At 28.3% G+C, this 27,937-nt stretch overlaps 3 protein-coding genes across 4 annotated transcripts; 1 reads left to right on the plus strand and 2 right to left on the minus strand.

Moving 5' to 3' along the window:
• Positions 1 to 15,889: 15,889 nt before the first annotated feature.
• Positions 15,890 to 20,939, plus strand: LOC111895156 (heparanase-like protein 3). 2 transcript variants are annotated; one of them, XM_023891252.3, is made up of 7 exons: positions 15,890 to 16,305; positions 17,793 to 17,829; positions 18,403 to 18,586; positions 18,703 to 18,845; positions 19,039 to 19,272; positions 19,359 to 19,774; positions 20,439 to 20,939. In XM_023891252.3, the coding sequence occupies exons 1-7, from the start codon at positions 16,018 to 16,020 to the stop codon at positions 20,808 to 20,810; spliced, it is 1,674 nt and encodes a 557-aa protein (XP_023747020.1). In that variant the 5' UTR covers positions 15,890 to 16,017; the 3' UTR covers positions 20,811 to 20,939. The 2 variants fall into 2 exon arrangements, with proteins under 2 accessions (XP_023747020.1, XP_023747021.1); XM_023891253.3 differs by having other exon boundaries at positions 15,891 to 16,305; positions 20,442 to 20,939.
• Positions 20,940 to 21,182: 243 nt separating this feature from the next.
• LOC111895157 (hydroxyproline O-galactosyltransferase HPGT3) lies at positions 21,183 to 24,396 on the minus strand. The gene is made up of 12 exons (XM_023891255.3): positions 23,964 to 24,396; positions 23,270 to 23,333; positions 23,105 to 23,154; positions 22,822 to 23,003; positions 22,627 to 22,687; positions 22,441 to 22,513; positions 22,244 to 22,367; positions 22,078 to 22,165; positions 21,939 to 21,989; positions 21,743 to 21,814; positions 21,522 to 21,634; positions 21,183 to 21,434 (listed from the first exon to the last, which is right to left on the minus strand). Exons 1-12 carry the CDS (start codon positions 24,128 to 24,130, stop codon positions 21,412 to 21,414), a joined length of 1,068 nt encoding a protein of 355 aa, XP_023747023.1. The 5' UTR covers positions 24,131 to 24,396; the 3' UTR covers positions 21,183 to 21,411.
• Positions 24,397 to 25,702: 1,306 nt separating this feature from the next.
• On the minus strand, positions 25,703 to 27,799 carry LOC111895215 (ER membrane protein complex subunit 7 homolog). The gene is made up of 7 exons (XM_023891317.3): positions 27,641 to 27,799; positions 26,808 to 26,851; positions 26,619 to 26,727; positions 26,438 to 26,501; positions 26,244 to 26,360; positions 26,060 to 26,168; positions 25,703 to 25,971 (listed from the first exon to the last, which is right to left on the minus strand). The coding sequence occupies exons 1-7, from the start codon at positions 27,748 to 27,750 to the stop codon at positions 25,877 to 25,879; spliced, it is 648 nt and encodes a 215-aa protein (XP_023747085.1). The 5' UTR covers positions 27,751 to 27,799; the 3' UTR covers positions 25,703 to 25,876.
• Between the last annotated feature and the right edge of the window lie 138 nt (positions 27,800 to 27,937).

Below are 27,937 nucleotides of genomic sequence, written 5' to 3' on the forward strand. Positions count from 1 at the left end.
AGATATTTCCAACACAACCAAACTTTTTAGATAAATAGGTTGTCATCGAGTTGATTTGTTTATGTAATTCTCAACCCAACCTATTAAATAAATGAGTTAAACCTGGGTTAACCCATTTAAAATAAAAAAATAAATAAATTAACTAAATATTACACCACTTAAATTAGTTTAAAACTTAAATAAACTTCCAAAGTACAATAAAAGCACAATCCTAATTCATAAATATAAAAAAGATTATTCAAATAACATTAAAAACATGTAATTGTGAAATGATTTTGAAGAATGACTAGTGTTGTTGGCACAAAGAAAAAAAGATAACAATTAGGATTGCATTTTTTAAAATATAAATAATAATACGACATTGTAACTTATAAATTAATACTTAGATTAATAAATGGTAATATTTAAATAATTATTAATTAAATATATATTAAAGTTAAATGAGTTGATGAGTTGAAAACGGGTTGATAACATTTACGCAACACATCCTATTTAATTAAATGGGTTGACTCATTTATCCTAAATGGGTTGAAAAGCTCAACCTAACCTATTAATTTTGGGTCGGGTTCTGGTTGGGTTGATTTTTGCCAACTCTAGGTAGGAGGAGATTGAGATTCACGTCGATTTTGTATAGAGAGAGAGAGAGAGAGAGAGAGAGAGAGAGAGTATGTGGGCCCTATTTTTATATTTATCAATAATAACTTTAAAAAATGAAAAATAAACATATGAAACCGATATTAGTTTTTTCAGTTTTTCAAGGGACCAAATACTAAATAAAATATAGTCAAAATGTTTATCCTATTTTTTCAAGGTTAGAAATGTATTTTCTAAAACAATACAAATCGTATGGATCATTTTTATAATTTTATTTGAAATATATGTAACACAAGAGAGAGGACACATTCCATGATATCCAACTATACCAACCAATAAATTAAGCCTTGAGAAACAGTCATTATATGTCTTAGAACCGTAACCATTGACTAATACTATATAACAAAACACAAGTGATCTTAAAAAATAATAATAACAAAAAAAACTAATAATAAATCCCCAATCAAGCGACGCATTAGAGACTAAGCTATGGATGAATTCCACTTCTCATCTAGTTCATACTTCATAGACCTCATTCAAGTCAACGAATAATTTATATTCAATATACTCGGTTGCTTACTTATCTTAATGATTATTTTCCTATTGAACCTCTTCATGTGTTAAATTAAAATTTAGTTAAGTAAATTGTATAAAAAGATAATACCACTCTTTTCTTTCCAATACAATGAATCCAAGGTTTTAAATAGAATATTTAGTATTGTGATTTTGTTTTCAATCATATATGAAACACAAATGATGTGAGATACCATCATGCATTGTAATGTGCTACACAAAGCTCGAGATTCATCCAAAGACCTTAACCAAGTGCTACATGCAATTTTTTTCACCACCAAGTTAATCAACCTAATATGTTATACACTTAGACTTGAAATGAAAACTTAAAGCTCGATTATTTTGAGCATACGAATGCGGAAAATGCTCCCACCCACCGGTAACAGTATCTCACCCCCATTTGCAAGACAAAACAAAACATGTATGTGTTGGACATCATGAGAAATTTGCAAGACAAAATTACACAGTGGCAAACGCAAAAATACATAATTATGTGTTACCGAGGTTGAAGGTGTTGCCAGTGCAGGAAAAATAGGTAAAAAGAAAAAAGAAATCGGAAAATTTTCTAATACCTACAGGAAAAGTAGGTATTGTCGGTGTCACATCGGAACACCAAACAAAACCGCCATTGAAATTACATTAAAATTATAAATCACAATTTAATACTCCTTCCGTGTCAAATTTATTATCTAAAGACAAAAAACACTCAGATTAAGGAAACATTAATTACTACTAACTTTATTAAATAAAAAAACAATTGAAACCTTTTGTTGTATTTAATTTCATGGTAGTTGCATTTAATTTAATGATAGTTTAACTAATAAAGAAGGGTATATTGGTAAAAATGATATTTATTTTTAGAAGTAAACTATAATTTTAGAACAAAAAAAATATATGAACATTTAATCTGGGATGGAGGGAGTCTGTCATGTCGTCTAATAGAGCTGCATAACTGACTCTAATAATAGTGTCAAACATGTTGCTAGGCAACTAGTATAGATGATCGGACACTTTATGGTAAACCATGCACACAAATAATTTTCAGATAAATAAAGTCACGTGAGATCCATATACATATAATAATATCCATTTTTCAACACCTAATTAAACACATTGCCATAGTCCTCTTGTGATCACGGTGGACTTATATAGGGGTAATAAACATATACATGTCTGGTTAATGATTCATCGTTGGAATCACTGGGTTATTGGTTGGAATTATTCGATTCCACTGAAATAGTGGAACCTCCAAATGGTCTTATTAACTACACATCACTTTATAATATCTTAGACTGATGGGAGTGGACGCGGTATAGACCACACCTCTAGTGCCACCTAGGCCGAAACCCCCCCCCCCCCCCCCCTCCACCCCACCGCAGTTTGGAAAAGAAAATGATACTTATAGCATTAGTCAAAACAGAAAAAGAAAAAACATGACTATAATGAAAGGGGTATTTTTTGCCATTTGACTAAAAGTAAAAGGACAAATAGTGGTGAATAAACAAAAAAAAAATTATAAATGAAATTCCAAAGTCTATACACGTGGACATTTATAGAGAATCTGTGATAAAGTTTTATTTGCTAACCTCATTGAAAATAGTTAAACCTAGAGTGGATAGTGGTATGTGAGATAAAAATAGAATGGTGAGTAAAAAAAATCTATCTTTAAAAGAGGGAATAGGTATAGGAAAGTAAAACATTTACTGATACGTTCGTTAGTAGATTTCTTAATTGTTCGAAATGTATGCATCATTTCATAAACCGCAAACATATAGATCGACATGAATCATACATACTTATAAAACTAGATTTTTTCTTGAATCTCATGCATTTGAAACCCCTATAAAAATTTGTCAACACCTCATGCATTTGAAACCCCCACACCCTTTCACCTTCAAAATAATTAATCAAATAATCTCATTCCAAGAAAATCACACACTCTATAAGTTCAACACATCATCATATCATATCTTCATATCATCATATCATATCATATCATAATCATAATCATAATCATATCGTAATCATATCATATCATATCATAATATATTATAAATGAATCATTTTTCCTTTCACCACATTCATTTGAAACTCCCATGCATTTTTCCTTTCACCACATTCATTTTAAACTCCCATGACTTTTCAATTTCTTTCTAATAATAATTATAAGTTGGTTAATAAGGTTACATAAATATCAAACCTAAAATGTAATTATATATAAACCAAATTTCAATATTAAAATAATATCTTTACTTCTACTTATAAAGTTATGTTTTTTTAACTAACATATTATACTTAATATATTAGTTTTCATATAGTATTGGATATAAACCATTATCATTTTAAAGATACAATTTTGGAACAATTTGTATAAAATACATAAATTATTAATTTAAATATAACATTACATGGTCAAATTAAATATAAATTTTAGTTTAACTTAAACAACCCAAAAAATATTTTGTAAATAGTTAAAAGTGATAAATTATAATGTCTTTCTAATAATGATTATAAGCTGGTTAATAAATATCAAACCTAATGTGTAATCATAAATAAACTAAATTTCAATTTTAAAATAATATCTTTACTTCTACTTATAAAGTTATGTCTTTAACTTTTAATATATTATACACAATTTATTAGATTTAAAATATTGTTGTATGTAAACCATTATCAGTTTAAAACTACAGTTTTTGAACAGTTTGGACAAAATACTTAAATTGTGAGACATTCCATGATATACAACTACATACACCAACCAATTAAATAAAGCCTTGAGAGAGAAACAAACATTATTATTTATGTAGTAGAACCATAACCTTTCACTAATACTAGTATAATATAATACTAAACACAAGTGATCTTAAAAAATAATCAAATAAAAATCAAATAACACAAAAGATAATAATAAATATATTAAATCCCCCAATCAAGCAACGCATTACACTCTAAGCTTCGGATTTTTTTTCTCATCTAGTTCATAGACCTCATCCTAGTCGACAATTAATTTATCTTCAATATTCGCAGTTGCTTATTTATCTTAATTTGAACTTCCTCCTCCTCCTCATGTGTTATTTTAAAATTTAGTTGAATGACATTCATGCCACTAGGATACAATATCCTTTTCTTTTGAATCCACCAAATTTCCTTTTCGTTTATTTAAGAGCTTCACAATAAGGAATTCCGTTCACTAAGTTTTTTGTAACAAATGAAAAAGCTCACTTCTTTTCACAACAGGGAAGCTCTTTTTATAAAGTTTATTTATGAGTCTCGTTATTCTTTTTATTATTATTATTATTATTATTATTATTATTATTATAATTAAATTGAGTTTAATATTAGTTGAGCAGGGAGAGAAAAACACGGCGGAGTTATGGGGTGGAACAGGGAGGAGGCGGAGTTAGAGGTTTTTGTGCAAAATGTTGATAGGGTGGTGGAAGATGAGTTTTCGAAAGTGTTTATGTATCAAAGGTATTTGAGCGAGGAAGAAGGGAGGTTGATGCGTTTCATAATACTGAATCACAGGACTCCGTCTGGTTGACGGTTTTGCCCTCTTTAGATCTCTTAGTTATCTTATAAAAAATCAACCCTAACTGAAATGAGTCAAATTGATTTTAACCCTAAGTAAACAACGAGATCGAGGGTAGGAGTAGAGCTGACAATGAGTCGACCTGGGTTGAGTTCGGGTTCAACCCATTTATTAATTGAGTTGAAATCTGATTTCAATTCAAGCCAACATTTTTATTTAAATGGGTAGATATTTCCAACACAACCAAACTTTTTAGATAAATAGGTTGTCATCGAGTTGATTTGTTTATGTAATTCTCAACCCAACCTATTAAATAAATGAGTTAAACCTGGGTTAACCCATTTAAAATAAAAAAATAAATAAATTAACTAAATATTACACCACTTAAATTAGTTTAAAACTTAAATAAACTTCCAAAGTACAATAAAAGCACAATCCTAATTCATAAATATAAAAAAGATTATTCAAATAACATTAAAAACATGTAATTGTGAAATGATTTTGAAGAATGACTAGTGTTGTTGGCACAAAGAAAAAAAGATAACAATTAGGATTGCATTTTTTAAAATATAAATAATAATACGACATTGTAACTTATAAATTAATACTTAGATTAATAAATGGTAATATTTAAATAATTATTAATTAAATATATATTAAAGTTAAATGAGTTGATGAGTTGAAAACGGGTTGATAACATTTACGCAACACATCCTATTTAATTAAATGGGTTGACTCATTTATCCTAAATGGGTTGAAAAGCTCAACCCAACCTATTAATTTTGGGTCGGGTTCTGGTTGGGTTGATTTTTGCCAACTCTAGGTAGGAGGAGATTGAGATTCACGTCGATTTTGTATAGAGAGAGAGAGAGAGAGAGAGAGAGAGAGAGAGAGAGAGAGAGAGAGTATGTGGGCCCTATTTTTATATTTATCAATAATAACTTTAAAAAATGAAAAATAAACATATGAAACCGATATTAGTTTTTTCAGTTTTTCAAGGGACCAAATACTAAATAAAATATAGTCAAAATGTTTATCCTATTTTTTCAAGGTTAGAAATGTATTTTCTAAAACAATACAAATCGTATGGATCATTTTTATAATTTTATTTGAAATATATGTAACACAAGAGAGATGACACATTCCATGATATCCAACTATACCAACCAATAAATTAAGCCTTGAGAAACAGTCATTATATGTCTTAGAACCGTAACCATTGACTAATACTATATAACAAAACACAAGTGATCTTAAAAAATAATAATAACAAAAAAAACTAATAATAAATCCCCAATCAAGCGACGCATTAGAGACTAAGCTATGGATGAATTCCACTTCTCATCTAGTTCATACTTCATAGACCTCATTCAAGTCAACGAATAATTTATATTCAATATACTCGGTTGCTTACTTATCTTAATGATTATTTTCCTATTGAACCTCTTCATGTGTTAAATTAAAATTTAGTTAAGTAAATTGTATAAAAAGATAATACCACTCTTTTCTTTCCAATACAATGAATCCAAGGTTTTAAATAGAATATTTAGTATTGTGATTTTGTTTTCAATCATATATGAAACACAAATGATGTGAGATACCATCATGCATTGTAATGTGCTACACAAAGCTCGAGATTCATCCAAAGACCTTAACCAAGTGCTACATGCAATTTTTTTCACCACCAAGTTAATCAACCTAATATGTTATACACTTAGACTTGAAATGAAAACTTAAAGCTCGATTATTTTGAGCATACGAATGCGGAAAATGCTCCCACCCACCGGTAACAGTATCTCACCCCCATTTGCAAGACAAAACAAAACATGTATGTGTTGGACATCATGAGAAATTTGCAAGACAAAATTACACAGTGGCAAACGCAAAAATACATAATTATGTGTTACCGAGGTTGAAGGTGTTGCCAGTGCAGGAAAAATAGGTAAAAAGAAAAAAGAAATCGGAAAATTTTCTAATACCTACAGGAAAAGTAGGTATTGTCGGTGTCACATCGGAACACCAAACAAAACCGCCATTGAAATTACATTAAAATTATAAATCACAATTTAATACTCCTTCCGTGTCAAATTTATTATCTAAAGACAAAAAACACTCAGATTAAGGAAACATTAATTACTACTAACTTTATTAAATAAAAAAACAATTGAAACCTTTTGTTGTATTTAATTTCATGGTAGTTGCATTTAATTTAATGATAGTTTAACTAATAAAGAAGGGTATATTGGTAAAAATGATATTTATTTTTAGAAGTAAACTATAATTTTAGAACAAAAAAAATATATGAACATTTAATCTGGGATGGAGGGAGTCTGTCATGTCGTCTAATAGAGCTGCATAACTGACTCTAATAATAGTGTCAAACATGTTGCTAGGCAACTAGTATAGATGATCGGACACTTTATGGTAAACCATGCACACAAATAATTTTCAGATAAATAAAGTCACGTGAGATCCATATACATATAATAATATCCATTTTTCAACACCTAATTAAACACATTGCCATAGTCCTCTTGTGATCACGGTGGACTTATATAGGGGTAATAAACATATACATGTCTGGTTAATGATTCATCGTTGGAATCACTGGGTTATTGGTTGGAATTATTCGATTCCACTGAAATAGTGGAACCTCCAAATGGTCTTATTAACTACACATCACTTTATAATATCTTAGACTGATGGGAGTGGACGCGGTATAGACCACACCTCTAGTGCCACCTAGGCCGAAACCCCCCCCCCCCTCCACCCCACCGCAGTTTGGAAAAGAAAATGATACTTATAGCATTAGTCAAAACAGAAAAAGAAAAAACATGACTATAATGAAAGGGGTATTTTTTGCCATTTGACTAAAAGTAAAAGGACAAATAGTGGTGAATAAACAAAAAAAAAATTATAAATGAAATTCCAAAGTCTATACACGTGGACATTTATAGAGAATCTGTGATAAAGTTTTATTTGCTAACCTCATTGAAAATAGTTAAACCTAGAGTGGATAGTGGTATGTGAGATAAAAATAGAATGGTGAGTAAAAAAAATCTATCTTTAAAAGAGGGAATAGGTATAGGAAAGTAAAACATTTACTGATACGTTCGTTAGTAGATTTCTTAATTGTTCGAAATGTATGCATCATTTCATAAACCGCAAACATATAGATCGACATGAATCATACATACTTATAAAACTAGATTTTTTCTTGAATCTCATGCATTTGAAACCCCTATAAAAATTTGTCAACACCTCATGCATTTGAAACCCCCACACCCTTTCACCTTCAAAATAATTAATCAAATAATCTCATTCCAAGAAAATCACACACTCTATAAGTTCAACACATCATCATATCATATCTTCATATCATCATATCATATCATATCATAATCATAATCATAATCATATCGTAATCATATCATATCATATCATAATATATTATAAATGAATCATTTTTCCTTTCACCACATTCATTTGAAACTCCCATGCATTTTTCCTTTCACCACATTCATTTTAAACTCCCATGACTTTTCAATTTCTTTCTAATAATAATTATAAGTTGGTTAATAAGGTTACATAAATATCAAACCTAAAATGTAATTATATATAAACCAAATTTCAATATTAAAATAATATCTTTACTTCTACTTATAAAGTTATGTTTTTTTAACTAACATATTATACTTAATATATTAGTTTTCATATAGTATTGGATATAAACCATTATCATTTTAAAGATACAATTTTGGAACAATTTGTATAAAATACATAAATTATTAATTTAAATATAACATTACATGGTCAAATTAAATATAAATTTTAGTTTAACTTAAACAACCCAAAAAATATTTTGTAAATAGTTAAAAGTGATAAATTATAATGTCTTTCTAATAATGATTATAAGCTGGTTAATAAATATCAAACCTAATGTGTAATCATAAATAAACTAAATTTCAATTTTAAAATAATATCTTTACTTCTACTTATAAAGTTATGTCTTTAACTTTTAATATATTATACACAATTTATTAGATTTAAAATATTGTTGTATGTAAACCATTATCAGTTTAAAACTACAGTTTTTGAACAGTTTGGACAAAATACTTAAATTGTGAGACATTCCATGATATACAACTACATACACCAACCAATTAAATAAAGCCTTGAGAGAGAAACAAACATTGTTATTTATGTAGTAGAACCATAACCTTTCACTAATACTAGTATAATATAATACTAAACACAAGTGATCTTAAAAAATAATCAAATAAAAATCAAATAACACAAAAGATAATAATAAATATATTAAATCCCCCAATCAAGCAACGCATTACACTCTAAGCTTCGGATTTTTTTTCTCATCTAGTTCATAGACCTCATCCTAGTCGACAATTAATTTATCTTCAATATTCGCAGTTGCTTATTTATCTTAATTTGAACTTCCTCCTCCTCCTCATGTGTTATTTTAAAATTTAGTTGAATGACATTCATGCCACTAGGATACAATATCCTTTTCTTTTGAATCCACCAAATTTCCTTTTCGTTTATTTAAGAGCTTCACAATAAGGAATTCCGTTCACTAAGTTTTTTGTAACAAATGAAAAAGCTCACTTCTTTTCACAACAGGGAAGCTCTTTTTATAAAGTTTATTTATGAGTCTCGTTATTCTTTTTATTATTATTATTATTATTATTATTATTATTATTATTATAATTAAATTGAGTTTAATATTAGTTGAGCAGGGAGAGAAAAACACGGCGGAGTTATGGGGTGGAACAGGGAGGAGGCGGAGTTAGAGGTTTTTGTGCAAAATGTTGATAGGGTGGTGGAAGATGAGTTTTCGAAAGTGTTTATGTATCAAAGGTATTTGAGCGAGGAAGAAGGGAGGTTGATGCGTTTCATAATACTGAATCACAGGACTCCGTCTGGTTGACGGTTTTGCCCTCTTTAGATCTCTTAGTTATCTTATAAAAAATCAACCCTAACTGAAATGAGTCAAATTGATTTTAACCCTAAGTAAACAACGAGATCGAGGGTAGGAGTAGAGCTGACAATGAGTCGACCTGGGTTGAGTTCGGGTTCAACCCATTTATTAATTGAGTTGAAATCTGATTTCAATTCAAGCCAACATTTTTATTTAAATGGGTAGATATTTCCAACACAACCAAACTTTTTAGATAAATAGGTTGTCATCGAGTTGATTTGTTTATGTAATTCTCAACCCAACCTATTAAATAAATGAGTTAAACCTGGGTTAACCCATTTAAAATAAAAAAATAAATAAATTAACTAAATATTACACCACTTAAATTAGTTTAAAACTTAAATAAACTTCCAAAGTACAATAAAAGCACAATCCTAATTCATAAATATAAAAAAGATTATTCAAATAACATTAAAAACATGTAATTGTGAAATGATTTTGAAGAATGACTAGTGTTGTTGGCACAAAGAAAAAAAGATAACAATTAGGATTGCATTTTTTAAAATATAAATAATAATACGACATTGTAACTTATAAATTAATACTTAGATTAATAAATGGTAATATTTAAATAATTATTAATTAAATATATATTAAAGTTAAATGAGTTGATGAGTTGAAAACGGGTTGATAACATTTACGCAACACATCCTATTTAATTAAATGGGTTGACTCATTTATCCTAAATGGGTTGAAAAGCTCAACCCAACCTATTAATTTTGGGTCGGGTTCTGGTTGGGTTGATTTTTGCCAACTCTAGGTAGGAGGAGATTGAGATTCACGTCGATTTTGTATAGAGAGAGAGAGAGAGAGAGAGAGAGAGTATGTGGGCCCTATTTTTATATTTATCAATAATAACTTTAAAAAATGAAAAATAAACATATGAAACCGATATTAGTTTTTTCAGTTTTTCAAGGGACCAAATACTAAATAAAATATAGTCAAAATGTTTATCCTATTTTTTCAAGGTTAGAAATGTATTTTCTAAAACAATACAAATCGTATGGATCATTTTTATAATTTTATTTGAAATATATGTAACACAAGAGAGAGGACACATTCCATGATATCCAACTATACCAACCAATAAATTAAGCCTTGAGAAACAGTCATTATATGTCTTAGAACCGTAACCATTGACTAATACTATATAACAAAACACAAGTGATCTTAAAAAATAATAATAACAAAAAAAACTAATAATAAATCCCCAATCAAGCGACGCATTAGAGACTAAGCTATGGATGAATTCCACTTCTCATCTAGTTCATACTTCATAGACCTCATTCAAGTCAACGAATAATTTATATTCAATATACTCGGTTGCTTACTTATCTTAATGATTATTTTCCTATTGAACCTCTTCATGTGTTAAATTAAAATTTAGTTAAGTAAATTGTATAAAAAGATAATACCACTCTTTTCTTTCCAATACAATGAATCCAAGGTTTTAAATAGAATATTTAGTATTGTGATTTTGTTTTCAATCATATATGAAACACAAATGATGTGAGATACCATCATGCATTGTAATGTGCTACACAAAGCTCGAGATTCATCCAAAGACCTTAACCAAGTGCTACATGCAATTTTTTTCACCACCAAGTTAATCAACCTAATATGTTATACACTTAGACTTGAAATGAAAACTTAAAGCTCGATTATTTTGAGCATACGAATGCGGAAAATGCTCCCACCCACCGGTAACAGTATCTCACCCCCATTTGCAAGACAAAACAAAACATGTATGTGTTGGACATCATGAGAAATTTGCAAGACAAAATTACACAGTGGCAAACGCAAAAATACATAATTATGTGTTACCGAGGTTGAAGGTGTTGCCAGTGCAGGAAAAATAGGTAAAAAGAAAAAAGAAATCGGAAAATTTTCTAATACCTACAGGAAAAGTAGGTATTGTCGGTGTCACATCGGAACACCAAACAAAACCGCCATTGAAATTACATTAAAATTATAAATCACAATTTAATACTCCTTCCGTGTCAAATTTATTATCTAAAGACAAAAAACACTCAGATTAAGGAAACATTAATTACTACTAACTTTATTAAATAAAAAAACAATTGAAACCTTTTGTTGTATTTAATTTCATGGTAGTTGCATTTAATTTAATGATAGTTTAACTAATAAAGAAGGGTATATTGGTAAAAATGATATTTATTTTTAGAAGTAAACTATAATTTTAGAACAAAAAAAATATATGAACATTTAATCTGGGATGGAGGGAGTCTGTCATGTCGTCTAATAGAGCTGCATAACTGACTCTAATAATAGTGTCAAACATGTTGCTAGGCAACTAGTATAGATGATCGGACACTTTATGGTAAACCATGCACACAAATAATTTTCAGATAAATAAAGTCACGTGAGATCCATATACATATAATAATATCCATTTTTCAACACCTAATTAAACACATTGCCATAGTCCTCTTGTGATCACGGTGGACTTATATAGGGGTAATAAACATATACATGTCTGGTTAATGATTCATCGTTGGAATCACTGGGTTATTGGTTGGAATTATTCGATTCCACTGAAATAGTGGAACCTCCAAATGGTCTTATTAACTACACATCACTTTATAATATCTTAGACTGATGGGAGTGGACGCGGTATAGACCACACCTCTAGTGCCACCTAGGCCGAAACCCCCCCCCCCCCCCCTCCACCCCACCGCAGTTTGGAAAAGAAAATGATACTTATAGCATTAGTCAAAACAGAAAAAGAAAAAACATGACTATAATGAAAGGGGTATTTTTTGCCATTTGACTAAAAGTAAAAGGACAAATAGTGGTGAATAAACAAAAAAAAAATTATAAATGAAATTCCAAAGTCTATACACGTGGACATTTATAGAGAATCTGTGATAAAGTTTTATTTGCTAACCTCATTGAAAATAGTTAAACCTAGAGTGGATAGTGGTATGTGAGATAAAAATAGAATGGTGAGTAAAAAAAATCTATCTTTAAAAGAGGGAATAGGTATAGGAAAGTAAAACATTTACTGATACGTTCGTTAGTAGATTTCTTAATTGTTCGAAATGTATGCATCATTTCATAAACCGCAAACATATAGATCGACATGAATCATACATACTTATAAAACTAGATTTTTTCTTGAATCTCATGCATTTGAAACCCCTATAAAAATTTGTCAACACCTCATGCATTTGAAACCCCCACACCCTTTCACCTTCAAAATAATTAATCAAATAATCTCATTCCAAGAAAATCACACACTCTATAAGTTCAACACATCATCATATCATATCTTCATATCATCATATCATATCATATCATAATCATAATCATAATCATATCGTAATCATATCATATCATATCATAATATATTATAAATGAATCATTTTTCCTTTCACCACATTCATTTGAAACTCCCATGCATTTTTCCTTTCACCACATTCATTTTAAACTCCCATGACTTTTCAATTTCTTTCTAATAATAATTATAAGTTGGTTAATAAGGTTACATAAATATCAAACCTAAAATGTAATTATATATAAACCAAATTTCAATATTAAAATAATATCTTTACTTCTACTTATAAAGTTATGTTTTTTTAACTAACATATTATACTTAATATATTAGTTTTCATATAGTATTGGATATAAACCATTATCATTTTAAAGATACAATTTTGGAACAATTTGTATAAAATACATAAATTATTAATTTAAATATAACATTACATGGTCAAATTAAATATAAATTTTAGTTTAACTTAAACAACCCAAAAAATATTTTGTAAATAGTTAAAAGTGATAAATTATAATGTCTTTCTAATAATGATTATAAGCTGGTTAATAAATATCAAACCTAATGTGTAATCATAAATAAACTAAATTTCAATTTTAAAATAATATCTTTACTTCTACTTATAAAGTTATGTCTTTAACTTTTAATATATTATACACAATTTATTAGATTTAAAATATTGTTGTATGTAAACCATTATCAGTTTAAAACTACAGTTTTTGAACAGTTTGGACAAAATACTTAAATTGTTAATTTAAATATAACATTACAATATCAACTTAAATATAAATTTCAGTTCCACTTAAAAAACCAAAAAATATTTTGTAAATAGCTAAAAATGATTAATTATAGTGATAAATGCAAAAACTAAATTGAAATCTCAATTTAACTAAAATATTTCCTAAAGATATTTTTATAATTGTTAAAAATTTTCAAATAAGTAGCTTAAAATAACTTACAATAACAACATTTAAAAATAACTCTATATAAATGATTATATTTTTATCTTTAAAATAAAAAAACAATGTTTGATTTTTAAAAAATTATAATGATAGAAATAAAAACATTAAGCAAATAAATTTTAAGAAATTAATTAACAATAACAACAACTATAAATAACATTAAACCATATATTATATTTAATTATATTCATTTGTAACTCTCGGGTAGAGGTCATTCAAACGATTGACTAAACTACAATATTAAAATTTCATATTATATTTCTATTTATAAAATTATGACTTTAAATTTTTAACATATTGTACTTAACTTATTAGTTTAAATATGATGTTGTATGTGAGCAATTATCATTTTAAAGTAAAAACATTTGTATAATTTATGAGTTGATGCAAAATAGTTAAATTATTAATTTCAATATAATATTAAACAATTAACTTAAATCAAAATTTCAGTTAAACTTGAAAAAAAAATCGAGAGACTATTTTATAAATAGTTAAAGATTATAAATTATAGTGTCAAACCAAAATTGTAATCCTAAATTAACAAAATAAATAAATAATAAAAAAACATTAAATTGTTTTTATAATCTTTAACAATTTTCAAATAAATAGCTTAAAAATAACTTACAATAAGAATAGTTAAAAGTAATATTATATAAAAAAACTATAATATTTTCTTTAAAAATAAAAACAATGTTTTTTGTTTTAAATAACTATAATCATAGAAACTAATAATATTCACCAAATAAATTTTAAAAACATTTAATTTCTAAAACCAAATTAAAATAATTAAGAGTTTCGAAATACGTTATTTGAAATAACTTACAACAATAATAGTTAAAAGTAAAATTATATACAAAAATTATATTGTTGTCTTTAAAAGCTAAAACAATGTTTGATGTTTTAAATAATTACAATGATAAAAATTAAAATCTTAAGCAAATAAACTTTTTAAAATTAATTAATCATAACTATAAATATCATTAAATCATATATTATATTTAATTTTATTCATAAGTAAACTGCAGTTAGATGTCATTAAGACACTTAGGATTATACAATTTTAAAATATATCTACATTATCATATAATTCAAAACAAACAATGTTTATACCAACTTATTATAAGGCTTATTATATAAAAGCTAATAACAATGTCATTGATATATTTAAAAAATATATATTTGCAAAAATTTCAAATATATTGTTGTATTCTGCGCAACGCGCGGGTATTCGCCTAGTATTATTATAAGTAGTGTGGTCCATATGGTAGAAATCCAACACCTTAATTAAGTGTATAAATATACATAGCCATACATGTAATTTATTTAGAGCATTGACAATAAAAAGTCAAAAAAAAAAGTTGAAAAGGCTATCGGAGAAGCTTTTTCAAACTAGAGGTTTTTAAGAAGCTTGCTAATTAGCAAGCTCTTCTCTTGATTTTTTTCAATGACGTCGTGAGACTTATATATTTTCTAACAAATAATAATTATACAACTTTACAAGATAAAACATAGATAATCAAATTAAACACCTTTCATAAGATCACAAAGAACTTTTTCATTTAAGTTTTTTTCATTAAAAAGTTTTTTTTTATTATGGATGCTCTTAGTATTGTATGCTAAACCGGTTACATGTGGATGACCAATGATTCAATATGTAGTCCTAAGCAAATATTTGCATGTGAGTTCATTTTATGTAAGAAAAAAAATTAACTCGCGAATGCACCGATTCAACCTCGCATGTACGTTCAAAAAAAGTTAACTAGGACGTATGGCTCACGATTTTAATTTAATGGTCATTTGTTATATGCCAAATAAATGTCACACTCTTACCATTTATGATCATTTTAGACTTTAGATTTTAGTGAATAGCTCTATCTAAAATCTTGGATAATCTATTCGATTCATTCAAAGCTATAGGATTTTCTATATAAACCTTGTATACAATATGACGAGTGGCCCAAGAAACAATAGCTTTACAAAGTCTTTACAAAGTCTCTTGTCCTCTCTCTCTCTCTCTCTCTCTCTCTCTCTCTCTCTCTGCCAACTTTTAGAGCATTAGATATTTAGATGATCATCAAGTTGCGAAACGATGAGCTCAAACCAAAGTGGTTTGCAACTGAGATGGGTCTACTTATCGGCATATTTGGGTTGTGTGTGGTGATGATGATATTAATGATCAAAACGAGTTTATTCTCAGAAAAGATAGGAGTCGCTATGGGGAACGTGTATGTAAATGGAACAACATCCGTTGCTTACATCGATGAAGACTTCGTCTGTGCAACTTTGGATTGGTGGCCACCTCAAAAATGCGATTATGGAACTTGTAGTTGGGGAGACTCTTCTCTTCTCAATTTGGTTAGTAATTTTTTTGTTTCCTTTTTCACTTTTCATTGCTCTTTAGTTTATGGGTATTGTTTTATACTATTATATTATCAAATAAAATACTTTCATCATTGATTTTTTAAACATGTAATCCCTTTACAGTTTACATGATGAAAGAAGATTATATATATGACGTAAATTATTTGTCATCTTTCGTTAACTATTCATTGGATAGTACCAAGTGGGGAGATATATTGAGATATTCCATTGAGTATTTATTGGGCAGTAATAAACAAAAAATTCGAACTCAGAATTTAAATAACATTTTGACTATGTTCTTACCAATTAAATAACTATATATAGCAAGTAGTAACAAGTTAATTGTGAGAATTATACCTTTTTTATTATTAAGTACAAATTTAGGAATGATTTTTTTCCATCTTTTTCTTTTCTAGAAAAGTATCTATTGGAGTTATCATGGACTATATTAACTAATAGACCAATTATCCACAATTCTATGTCTGCCACCAATAGAAAAAACTCAATGTAACCTTTTGTTTGACATTAGAGTTGACTTAGAAAATTCAAGTCGTTGTTTCTTTGATTTTTTCCTAGACACAGACACACAGTAACCTTCAAAAACAAAAATCCAACATTCTAATTAATATCACATAGTGAGGGTAAATAATATTTTTTTTATAATCATTATATTATATTAAAAATATTAATATTTATTTGATACTGAGTCTAGTCAATTGAACCTTAACTCGATCAAATCTGATTTAATCAGTAACTATCAAATAATTTTTATTTATCCATATGATCTTCTAATTTGAACATTCATATTGTTTGCTTAAATATAAACGAAAACAAATAATTTATATTAATATTAAATATAAATAATAAATATGTGATTGATGAATTAATTGTTTTCATTTAGATATGTAAGAAGATGTTAAAAATATGATAATATTTTGGTTGCCATTAAAATGGCAGTATCTAACAGTCAAGGATGACAAATACCAAAAATCTAAAGGTGTTAACTAGTGGCGCACTTACATGGTCCACTCATTCCTAAAGGTGTCGACTGTTATTTAAGTATTTAAGTATTCCTTTTATTAAATAAAAAAAAGAAAGAAAACAGAATTTAAATTCAGAAACATGAACATTGACTTTAACTTCTATTCTATTTTAATTACCCAAATGTCATTTAATTATTATTTGTTACAAATAAATTATTATACTAATCTAAGGTTACAATCCTTTAATTTAATAGAGGAATAAAATCTAAAGTAAGAAAATATTTATTTTAGCATATCACTTATAAACTTTTGTTAGGATAGTAATTTAAAATCTTTCATCCACCAATGGTTCAAAAACATGAGAACATAATCATCTATTTTTTTTTTATTCGTGTTATTTGCAAAGGACTTTAATATTTCGTTCATAATAATACAATCTTTAGATACAGTTTTTGTATATTGATTACAATCTTATTTGGTTTTTAAACTTCTTGGCAGGATCTTAACAACAAAATCCTGCTTAATGCAATCAAAGGTGAGTACAAGAAAATGAACAGATTGAATCTATTTATAATGCAAAATACATGTCCATGTACGTGAAATGCTTTTTAAAGGTTAACGAAAAGGCCAAAGTTAACTAACGCTTTAATTAAATTTTATGGATTTGTTTGTACATAAACTAACTTAAATTTTGAGCTTATTGCAATAAAGTTCTTTATTTGCTTTAATTTATAAGATAGTTTTTTTTAATAAACTATTTGAAATATCTTATTGATACAATAACATATCTCAAATCGGTTTTTTAGAAAACTACTCAATAAAATATTTCAAATCGTTTTTTAAAAAGTTGTTTGAGATATCTTATAGATAAGCTCATAAAGTTTTTTTTTTCCACAAATTTTTTCAAATATATCATTCCATAAGTTTTCCAAACATATTATTTTATGTCAGTATATTTCTTATCTAGTTTATTAGCTAGTTTTTACTAAACACTATTAATTTAATATTAGCTTATCAACTACTAATTAACTTTTCAGATGGTCCGTCGAACACAATCTATATCAGATAAATAACTTTATCTGACATGGGATAATTTGGTCTTTTGTAGCATTTTCTCCTTTGAAACTTCGATTGGGAGGCACTCTTCAAAACAAGGTTATGTATCAAACTCAAGGCGACCAAAAACCATGTTCCCAATTCACCATAAACACTAGTGAATTTCTTGGCTACACCCAAGGTTGCTTACCCATGTCAAGATGGGATGAACTCAACCATTTCTTTCAAAAATCAGGGTAACAACATTTTTTTTAATTAAACCATCGTAACTTCATATTTCTGTATTTTCCATTACCATATTGACATTTTTTGTAACAGGGTTTTGATTTTTTGTTTCTCTTAATTTTCAAAGAGCGAAGGTTATATTCGGGCTGAATGCATTAAGTCATAGAAATACAAACATGGATGTCATAGGACCATGGAACTCGACAAATGCAGAAGCCCTCATGAAATACACCATCGATAAAGGTTTCACTATTCATGGTTGGGAACTTGGTAAGAACAATCATATAGATAAAAGTTGTATCATTTATATATATTTCTTTTGTCTTCTAATGGAAACTAGTGGTTGAGATGTTGTAAAATATATGAATCTTCAGGTTTCAAAACCTGACACATCCAAAAAGTCAACATGGACTATCCAAAGTGTATAATTTACTCTTACTTTTTAATAATTATGTACGAATAGGAAATGAATTAAGCGGGTTTAATGCAATTGGAGCAAGTATCAAAGCGGATCAATACGCATCGGATACGATATCTCTCCAAAATTTAGTGCAAAAAATGTACAAGAATTTTGCAATTAAACCGATAGTTCTTGGACCAGGAGGATTCTTTGATGAAAATTGGTTCACCGAATATGTAGCGAAATCAAACAATTCACTTCAAGTTCTCACCCAACACATCTATAATCTTGGACCAGGTATTATTATACATGATCATAAATTACAATCTATATACTTTAAGTTATATATTGATGAATATAATTAATACAATTATGTCTATCAGGAGTTGATACTCACTTGATTAAGAAAATACTAAACCCGTGGTATCTAGATGGAGGATCACAATCATTTAAAGATGTTCAAAATATTTTGAAGGAATCGGGAAGTGAAACGGTTGCTTGGGTAGGTGAGGCAGGAGGTGCTTATAATAGTGGTCGTAATCGAGTGTCGAATGCTTTCGTGTTTAGCTTTTGGTATTTGGATCAAATGGGAATGGCATCTTTATATGATACAAAAACTTATTGTAGACAGACATTAATAGGAGGAAATTATGGACTTCTTAATACTGCGACATTTGTGCCAAATCCTGATTACTATAGTGCACTGCTTTGGCATCGACTTATGGGGAGACGTGTTCTTTCGGCAAGTTTTAATGGCATAAAGAAGATACGCTCTTATGCTCATTGCGCTAAACATTCGGTAAGCATGTACTTCCTTTTCGGATAAATCCATAAAAAATAAAGCTAAAACGTCTCTTTTGTAGTTTACCCTAAATTATATTGATATTTAAAGTTGGTCAAATTCTATAAAAACTACAATAGTTTGATTATTCTTTTTATTTAACCATCGAACTTTTTTATAGTTTAACAATTGAAAGTTTGTTTGTTTGTTGTTTCTTTTTTCAAAAAAACCAATCCACAATTTTTTTTTTCCTTTAGCGAGTTGCAAACAACAAACAGGAAATTATTTTGTTTGGTTAATGATGCTTTTGTTAAAAAAGTTCAAACTATCAATGGTTAAGTTGAAAATAAATTTTTTTTGAAGCGGTTAAATCAAACTATATTCAAACTCTCATGGTTTTTATAGAATTCAAAGTTTTAAGAAGTGTTTTTTATTTCTTTTGAAAATAAAAGAAATTTTTTAATGGTTAAAATAGAAAAAATTGTTTCGGTGATTAAACCGAAAAAAACCAAACTAATGTGGTTTTTATGAAAATTTCCCTTTAAAGTAAATCAAAGCAACATGGTAATATAAGAGTAGTCTTTAAGTGGATTCTTCTTTTTCACTTTATTATATTGTTACCTTTTTACTTTCACATTGTATTACTAGTATTTGATTATTTATGTATCCATATAATATTTAGCAGGATGGGTTGACTTTGTTATTGATCAATCTTGACGGATCTATAAAAGCTAAAGTTGGCGTTTCAATTGAAAACGTGACAATTATAATGGCGTCAACACCAGATTTAAAACCAACACAAGAGACAAAATCCTCACGGAATCCCAAAGGAGAGTTGTTTAGAAGAGAGGAGTATCATCTAACAGCAAAAAATGGGAAATTAAACAGTAACACAATACTTCTAAATGGAAAAGAATTATCTGTAAATTCAACAACGGGGATTATTCCATCTCTAGATCCGATACAAGTAAAGCTTGGAAGTCCGATCATGGTTGCTCCTTTCTCCATTGTATTTGTACATATACCTAACATACACGTTCCAGCTTGCAGATAAGTTGGAACGTGTATGATTAATTATATATTCATCTAATCTAGTTTCATACATGTGTATTTATATGCGCATCAAAGCAAAGCTTTGTGGCTATTTCTTTTTTATTCAATGATCCTAATCAGTTATATATTATATATGATTGTTTCTTTTTTACTTAATCCGAATAGAATTACTTAATAGATTAAGCCAAAAAAAAAAAAACTAAATTAATGTATTAAGACACTAACTGTTTACGTATTTGTCCTTGCTTTTTCCTCCCAACTCCTCTCATATCAGGCGTTTATTCGGTTTAGAAAAGATATAGACTTTATGTATAACTTTATCCAAAGAGACATCATAATAAGAAAGTGAATGAATTTTTAGAGAGATGATGAATATTGAATAAGCTCATGAATCATGATTTCAATGCACTAAAACCATCAAGAAAGTTATAAAAAGTTTTACCATATTAAAAAAGGAACAACTTTTTTTCTAAAAATATGTAGTCAAAACCTACATCCAAAAATGATTAGCTAAACCTTTTCTCTACATCTAACTATATGACAAAAATCCTAAAAAGACATACCGATTTAAGCAATATTCTTCATAACCCTCCCTCCTTTTATCAAGCCAAAGAGCATACTTTATCTGGTTAAAAAACGAACCACCAAAATACTTTACTATAATACTATGCAAAAAAATTATAAAAAAAATAAAAATTAAACATGAGTTTACCTTGTCGAGAAGTGCCACAACACACACGGGTGTCATCTATGTATGTTGCTTGTATACCCATCATCCATGAACCAACTGATGTATCTTCATGAGCATATGTCTTCAAAGATACACTAAAAGAATTTTAAAAAATATAAATATATATATTATTCTTTTTATGAGTCGAATTAAAACATAAATGTAACTTTTTTAATCATACTAATAAGTTAGTAATAACTAACCTGTTAATGTTAATATACTGAGCAAAATTTCTTGATAGAATATAAAGTGAGCCACCTGCATGCCTAAAGTACCTGCCCAATAAACATTTTTATAAAAATATTATGTATGTATGCATACATGTATGTATGTATGTTGTTGATCTATTATTTTACATGATTAAAAAAAAAAAAAAAAAAAAAAGAGGAAATTACTTACGATTTTGCATCACCAAACTTCCACCAATCAGGTTCATACCATTGCTTTCCTCTGAATTGAGAAAAAAGAAAAAGATTTTATTTTTTATTTTTTAAAATTGAAGTTAATTATATTAAAGTAAACAATAAAGGGTACTTACTCTTCAGAAACTACTTCACCGGATTTCATGCATCCAATGTAAAGACTATCTTGCCCCTGACGACTTTCTAGAAGCTCAATTAAACCCTCTGAAAACCAAAAAAAATGATTATATAAAATGTACATTTTGGAATGAAAATATTAAATATATATTGTATTTTTGTTACCAAGATCAAGGTTAATATTGTTATCAACTTTTACATAAAACTCAGCATCCCAATTTTGGACAGCTGTACTGAAGAAAAACTTTGCTTTTTTAGGTGATTCTTCCTCAGCCTCCTCATGAGCATCCTGAAAATTATGTAATTAAATATTTTTCATGAAATACTTAATTATAATTAAAATAAAATTTTTATAAACTTACAAGAATCAAGAAATCTTTTGTTGTGCGATTTTCTTCATCAATGTTGCGATCCAAGCTATCACCACGATTAGGACTGAAATTTTAAAAAGTTCATTGTTAAGATATTAATTTTAATAATAAATATTAAGTTTAACATTGTTAAAAAGTGTAAAATCAGAATATAAAAACATGAGTGAATTGGAAAACCTTCTGCCAATGATAAAACGTATGACTATTCCTCTTTCTTCAAGCTTCTTTAAAGAATCACCTGTTAAATTCAAGTGGCTTTGTAAGTTAATTTTTCATTATTATAGTATAAAGATTGTATTTTTAGTATATATAAGTTAAACATAGAGTAACATTAGAAAAGAAATTTAGAATATTATTTTGTTATGAACTGACCTTCAGGCATCCATGATCCTCTGAAAGAATTTCTTCTTAATTTGTTACCAAATCCAGTATAAATGCCAATCACAGCAAGAAACTTTTTGTTAGAAGATGACTTCAATTGGTTACTAAGAAAACCTTGACTTTTTGCTAGTGTTATTTCCATCTCAGTTTCCACAATTCTTCTCTCTAAATCCCTGAAAAAGACGATTGTACCCATAAGATAGTTTAACTTTAACTCATCAAATTAATTCTAGAGCATAATGCAAAAAAAGAAATAGGAAGACCAAAAATTTACTTGCATCCTAGGACCATTAGCTTGTCTTCAACAGTAAGAACCTTTGGTCTCTGCCATTTTTGAAAAAACACACAAACATAGTAAAAGAAGGATAGAGGGTATTTTGTTAATAATTTTTGTGAGTTAATGATGAATTATCAAGAGTCATAAGTTATAAAAACAAACCTGGGAAGAATTCTTAATGAGCAGATTAGCCAATAATGTTCTGTTCTCAGCATCTTGCCACAACCTGGTAAGATCAAGAATGAACATTTCTCATATCCATTGTCAATTACTAATTATTATGTAATTAGTAATCTTTGATTTAAGAGATGGAAAATGAAAACACATCTACAACAACTATCCTGAAGTAATTTATATAAGTTCATACCAGTCATCAAAGCACTAAATTATGATTTCAGCTGACAAAAGCAAAATTACATACACATATGCAGAAAATAAGATGATCAGAGAAACTATCAGAAGGAACTTGTCTACAAATCATTAAATTATGTAGTTTCAGTTCATCTCAATCATCAAATCACAGATAGCATAAAAGTCCGTTTACGAAAGTAGAATCCAATCAGCAAGCCCTAAATTCAAATTTCAGTGAACAAAGGTAAGATTGCACTCACAGTTATAGCACACCTTCAGGAAAGAATACGGTCATCTAAAAATTCAGAACCAAACAAACGGAACATGTCAGCAAATCCTAGGATTCTGTAGTTACAGTGTTCATCGCAATCAACAAATCGCAGAAAACATGGAAGTCCAGTCATAAAGTAGACATACAGATACACTTGCACAAAAATCGTACTGATTTATAAAACCACAAAACGTAAATTGATCAATCACATACAATACTAAGCAGAGCGGATACCTTCCGGCGATGTAAAGCCAAGCGAGACAAGAGAAGAAAGCCAATAGAATTGAAGGTCTAGAAGAAGAACTTTTTGATGATGACGATGATGATCTCCAACGTTGCTTTTCTGCTTTAGATATCGTCGTTGGCAAGCCCTCCCTGTGGAACGGAGGGCCGCTATCCATAATTTCCTCCCAAATCCTTGGTTTATACGAACGAATTCAAAATTTTCAATTCAATTACGAAAGAACAATGAGAAAACTGGTGGTATCGATGATTAATTACGAATTCGCTTGTTTAATCGATCGAACTCGTGAAAGAAAACACACACACACACACACACAATCAAGTCTCTGTAGAGAGAATCTAAAACTTGCTTCTAAGGGAAGAGACTGCTTAACAACCTGATGGTGAACAACAATGGAGATCTGTTTTGGGCTGAATTTGAAATTGCCCTTTTATATTTTCTTTTCGCTTACTTGTTATAAAAACGAAACTATTATTTAATTATTATAACTTCAAAATCGTAAAGCAAATCTAAAAATTAAATTAAATTCTATATTAACATTTTCTGAACATTATGAAAAGAATGTCCTCATCCCCTATTTTAATAATTTTTTAATATAAACCCAACAATTCTTTTAAATGATTTAAAACTTTGGTACAACAACAATAACTAAACCATTTATTTTTTATGATAAAATAAGGATTTTATTGAATTTATTCTATCCATAAAGTGTCTTTTTCAAGGATAAGAGGAAAATACGTATGAAAAATAAACATATCAATTAGTAGGTATGAAAATATTGTTGTGGGGTGCAATTTGGGAGATACTATTTAATTTGTTTATGGATCATGTTAATTTTTTTAAGAAAATGCTTATTATGGAACTTGTAACGGAAATAAAATGGAACTACCATATTAAATGCTTGGCATTTTATTATTAAGTCATTCTTTAATTACTGTATTTTATATTTTAAAGTATGTGTAACATATTTTTCAATTAGCTTAAGATTAAATGGAATACTTGTTTTTTCTTAACAAGCATTTAATTCAAATTTATTGATTATCTATGACTATTATTAATCCTTACAAGTAACAACTTCCAAACTCTCCTCTATAATATTTGGTTAAGTGTCATTTGAACATCTCAATGAAACAAAGCAATAGTTTTTTTTTTTTTGTTTTTTTTTTTCATATTTTACATAGTTACATTTTATATATTTGAAGAATCAATTTTTTTAATCTAAAATTCTGATCTTTTGATTATGTAAAAACACAAATAGATCTTTACGTATTATAAATATTAAACCCAAAATACAAATATGACCATGATCAAAGACAAAATATCAATACTTTTGCATTGTTCATTCTTCAAAATTGAAATTAGTTGTGAAACACAGATTTTTTAACAAAGAAAAATCAAGAATTACGACAAATTCTATACTTTTACTTAATAACATTTCAATTTTTAGACAGTTGCAAAATCAAAATTAAAAAAAAAAAAAAAAAAAAAAAAAAAAAAAAAAAAAAAAACATCTCATTATACATGTTGCTAAAAGTTGTGTCCTAGATTACAAAACACGATACTATAGCTTTCAACATGTAAGATGCATGTTGACATGATATCTATATGGAATCAAGAAAACAAACACAACACGTAAATAACATGTTACATGTATCCTAACCAAACACTTTCTTTCTTTGGTAGATAACAATTTATAAAATCTTTTTTTAAAAAAAAAAAAAAAAAAACATGAAAATGACATATAGTTCTTAAGATTAAACATATAAACAATCATCCAAGATTTATGATTAAACATACAAAAACCACCTTATCCCTAATAAAACAATCCTACATAAACGATAACAGTGTACTTCCGTATTGTTTTGTGGGTCCCACAAATAAAATATCTATTTGAATAAATGATCTAATTGCTCCTTCCACTTCCAGGCATCAAATTCGCAATAGAAGGAACTCCTTGGTTTCTCATCTCTTCTTGAGCTTTTCTAATTTCTTCCGGATCTAGCCCCAATTAAAATTAAAACATCAATATTAAATATAATATTCCAAGATAAGTAAAATGACAAAATTAGACATGGAATACACTTACCCATGTTCTCAACTAGTTTAGGCATCAAGAACACCACCACAACCATAAACCCAATCATCAAACCCATTGGACTTTTCACAATAGACATTACATTAAAAGGCTCCCTTACCTACCATTTAAAAATAAATAAATAAATAAATAAATAAAGTTGGTTGATATTTTTTTAGCAATTTACGAAACTGACCTCATAATAATGTTCCTCTCTCAGTGGCTCAAAAACCAGCTCATTCAGACCTCTTCTGGTCTCTGTGAGTGCTGCTTGAACCTTCCCAGGGTTTCTAGCACTCACATCTACACGCACCTGAATTCAAATCAGTAAAACATTAAGCCACAAGGGTAAAATGGTAATTTTCAAAAGGGAAAAGAGAGAAGACTAACTGGTGAAAATAGATAACCGATGGCATCAACTTCAATGAGGTGGGTTCCAGCTGGCACGTTATGGCTTTTGAGTGTATGATTAAGGAATTTCAGTAGTGATAAATAAAATTATAAAAGATAAATTTTATTATAAATTTATAATTATAATAATTTTGTGAAATTAAATATTTTTAAAGGATACAATGAGAAGTAACCATCGGGCTTTAGAAAGGTAACATGTTGACCACCATTCAATATGACTTTGGCATTGTTAGCCTTTACTGGTAGACCAAAGCCTTTTGCCATGAGACCTGTGGAATTAAATTTTACTAAAATTTATAAATAAAAGTTTCTTTAATTGGAAACTGTATTTTATGAGGAATTTACATACCAGGGATTTTCACTCTGCCATTAATGGTATAACCACCTCCATTCCTGTAAATCAAGATAAGCAAACATTAATAAAGTTATATTTTAGAGCAGGTATTATTTAAAAGGGTTGTAATGTTTATGGGTTTTTCTGAAAAGCAAATTACAAGTTTGTTACATGAATCAACAGTATATGTTCTTCTACACACACATACACAGAGTATTAATGTGTAATTTCTACAATCATGGTGTAGATTTTTGAACAAGAAGGAAGATAATGTTGGAGTACCAAACCTTGAAGAACATGCAACTTTGGTTTAAAAGTATTAAGGGAGATAAATGCAAGAAAAAGCAACAGGAAGATGACTGTGTGACTGGAACTTTACCAATAAAATTGACTGAGATTGGGAATTGAATTACATAGAATTTTAATTACAATAATTGGAAATTGACATTATAAAATATATTAACGCTCTATATTAAACAGATCGTTAAGCATATCAGAAGGATATGAGAATGCAATCAGTTTCCCATTCAGATTAGCTATCGAATAACTTTCTCCCGATTCAAGAGGATACAATATATGGAAATTATACACAACCAGATCTTCAAATCAGATGAACATCAACAACATTAACAATATAATAATGGAACTGTCATCTAATCCGACGACCTAATTAGAGATGTATCGACACAGATGAAGAAATTCCATGATTTAATTGTTGCATAGAGAGTAAAGATTAAAGCACTAGAGGTTATAGAGTGTCCTTAGATCATGTATATAACAACAAAAATAGTAATTTGAAGATTAGGGCTCGTACAGAAAAAGGTGTAAGAAAAGAAAAATCAACGTACCCAGTTGCGATTGCAAGTGAAGAAGAACAGGAGAGAGATAGAAAGCAGACTTGTGCGAGAAGTAATAGCAGTGAGAATGAATTCAGTTCGGATCTCCGTTGAACAGCCATGACGGAGAGAGAGCGGAGATTCCACGGTTTAGAAAGTGGAGTTTGGCTTTAGGCCTGTATTTGTACTTTGTAGTTTAAACTGGAGCTACCCAGTTGAAAAAAAAAATTTAATATGTTAATTATTTGGGATATTGTAGAGAAAAACATGTAACTTTTTATCAGTTTATTTTCATTTTTTTTCAAGTTT

This window comes from Lactuca sativa, chromosome 6 (genome assembly GCF_002870075.4).
Source record: "Lactuca sativa cultivar Salinas chromosome 6, Lsat_Salinas_v11, whole genome shotgun sequence".
In the NCBI taxonomy this organism is placed as follows: domain Eukaryota; kingdom Viridiplantae; phylum Streptophyta; class Magnoliopsida; order Asterales; family Asteraceae; genus Lactuca; species Lactuca sativa.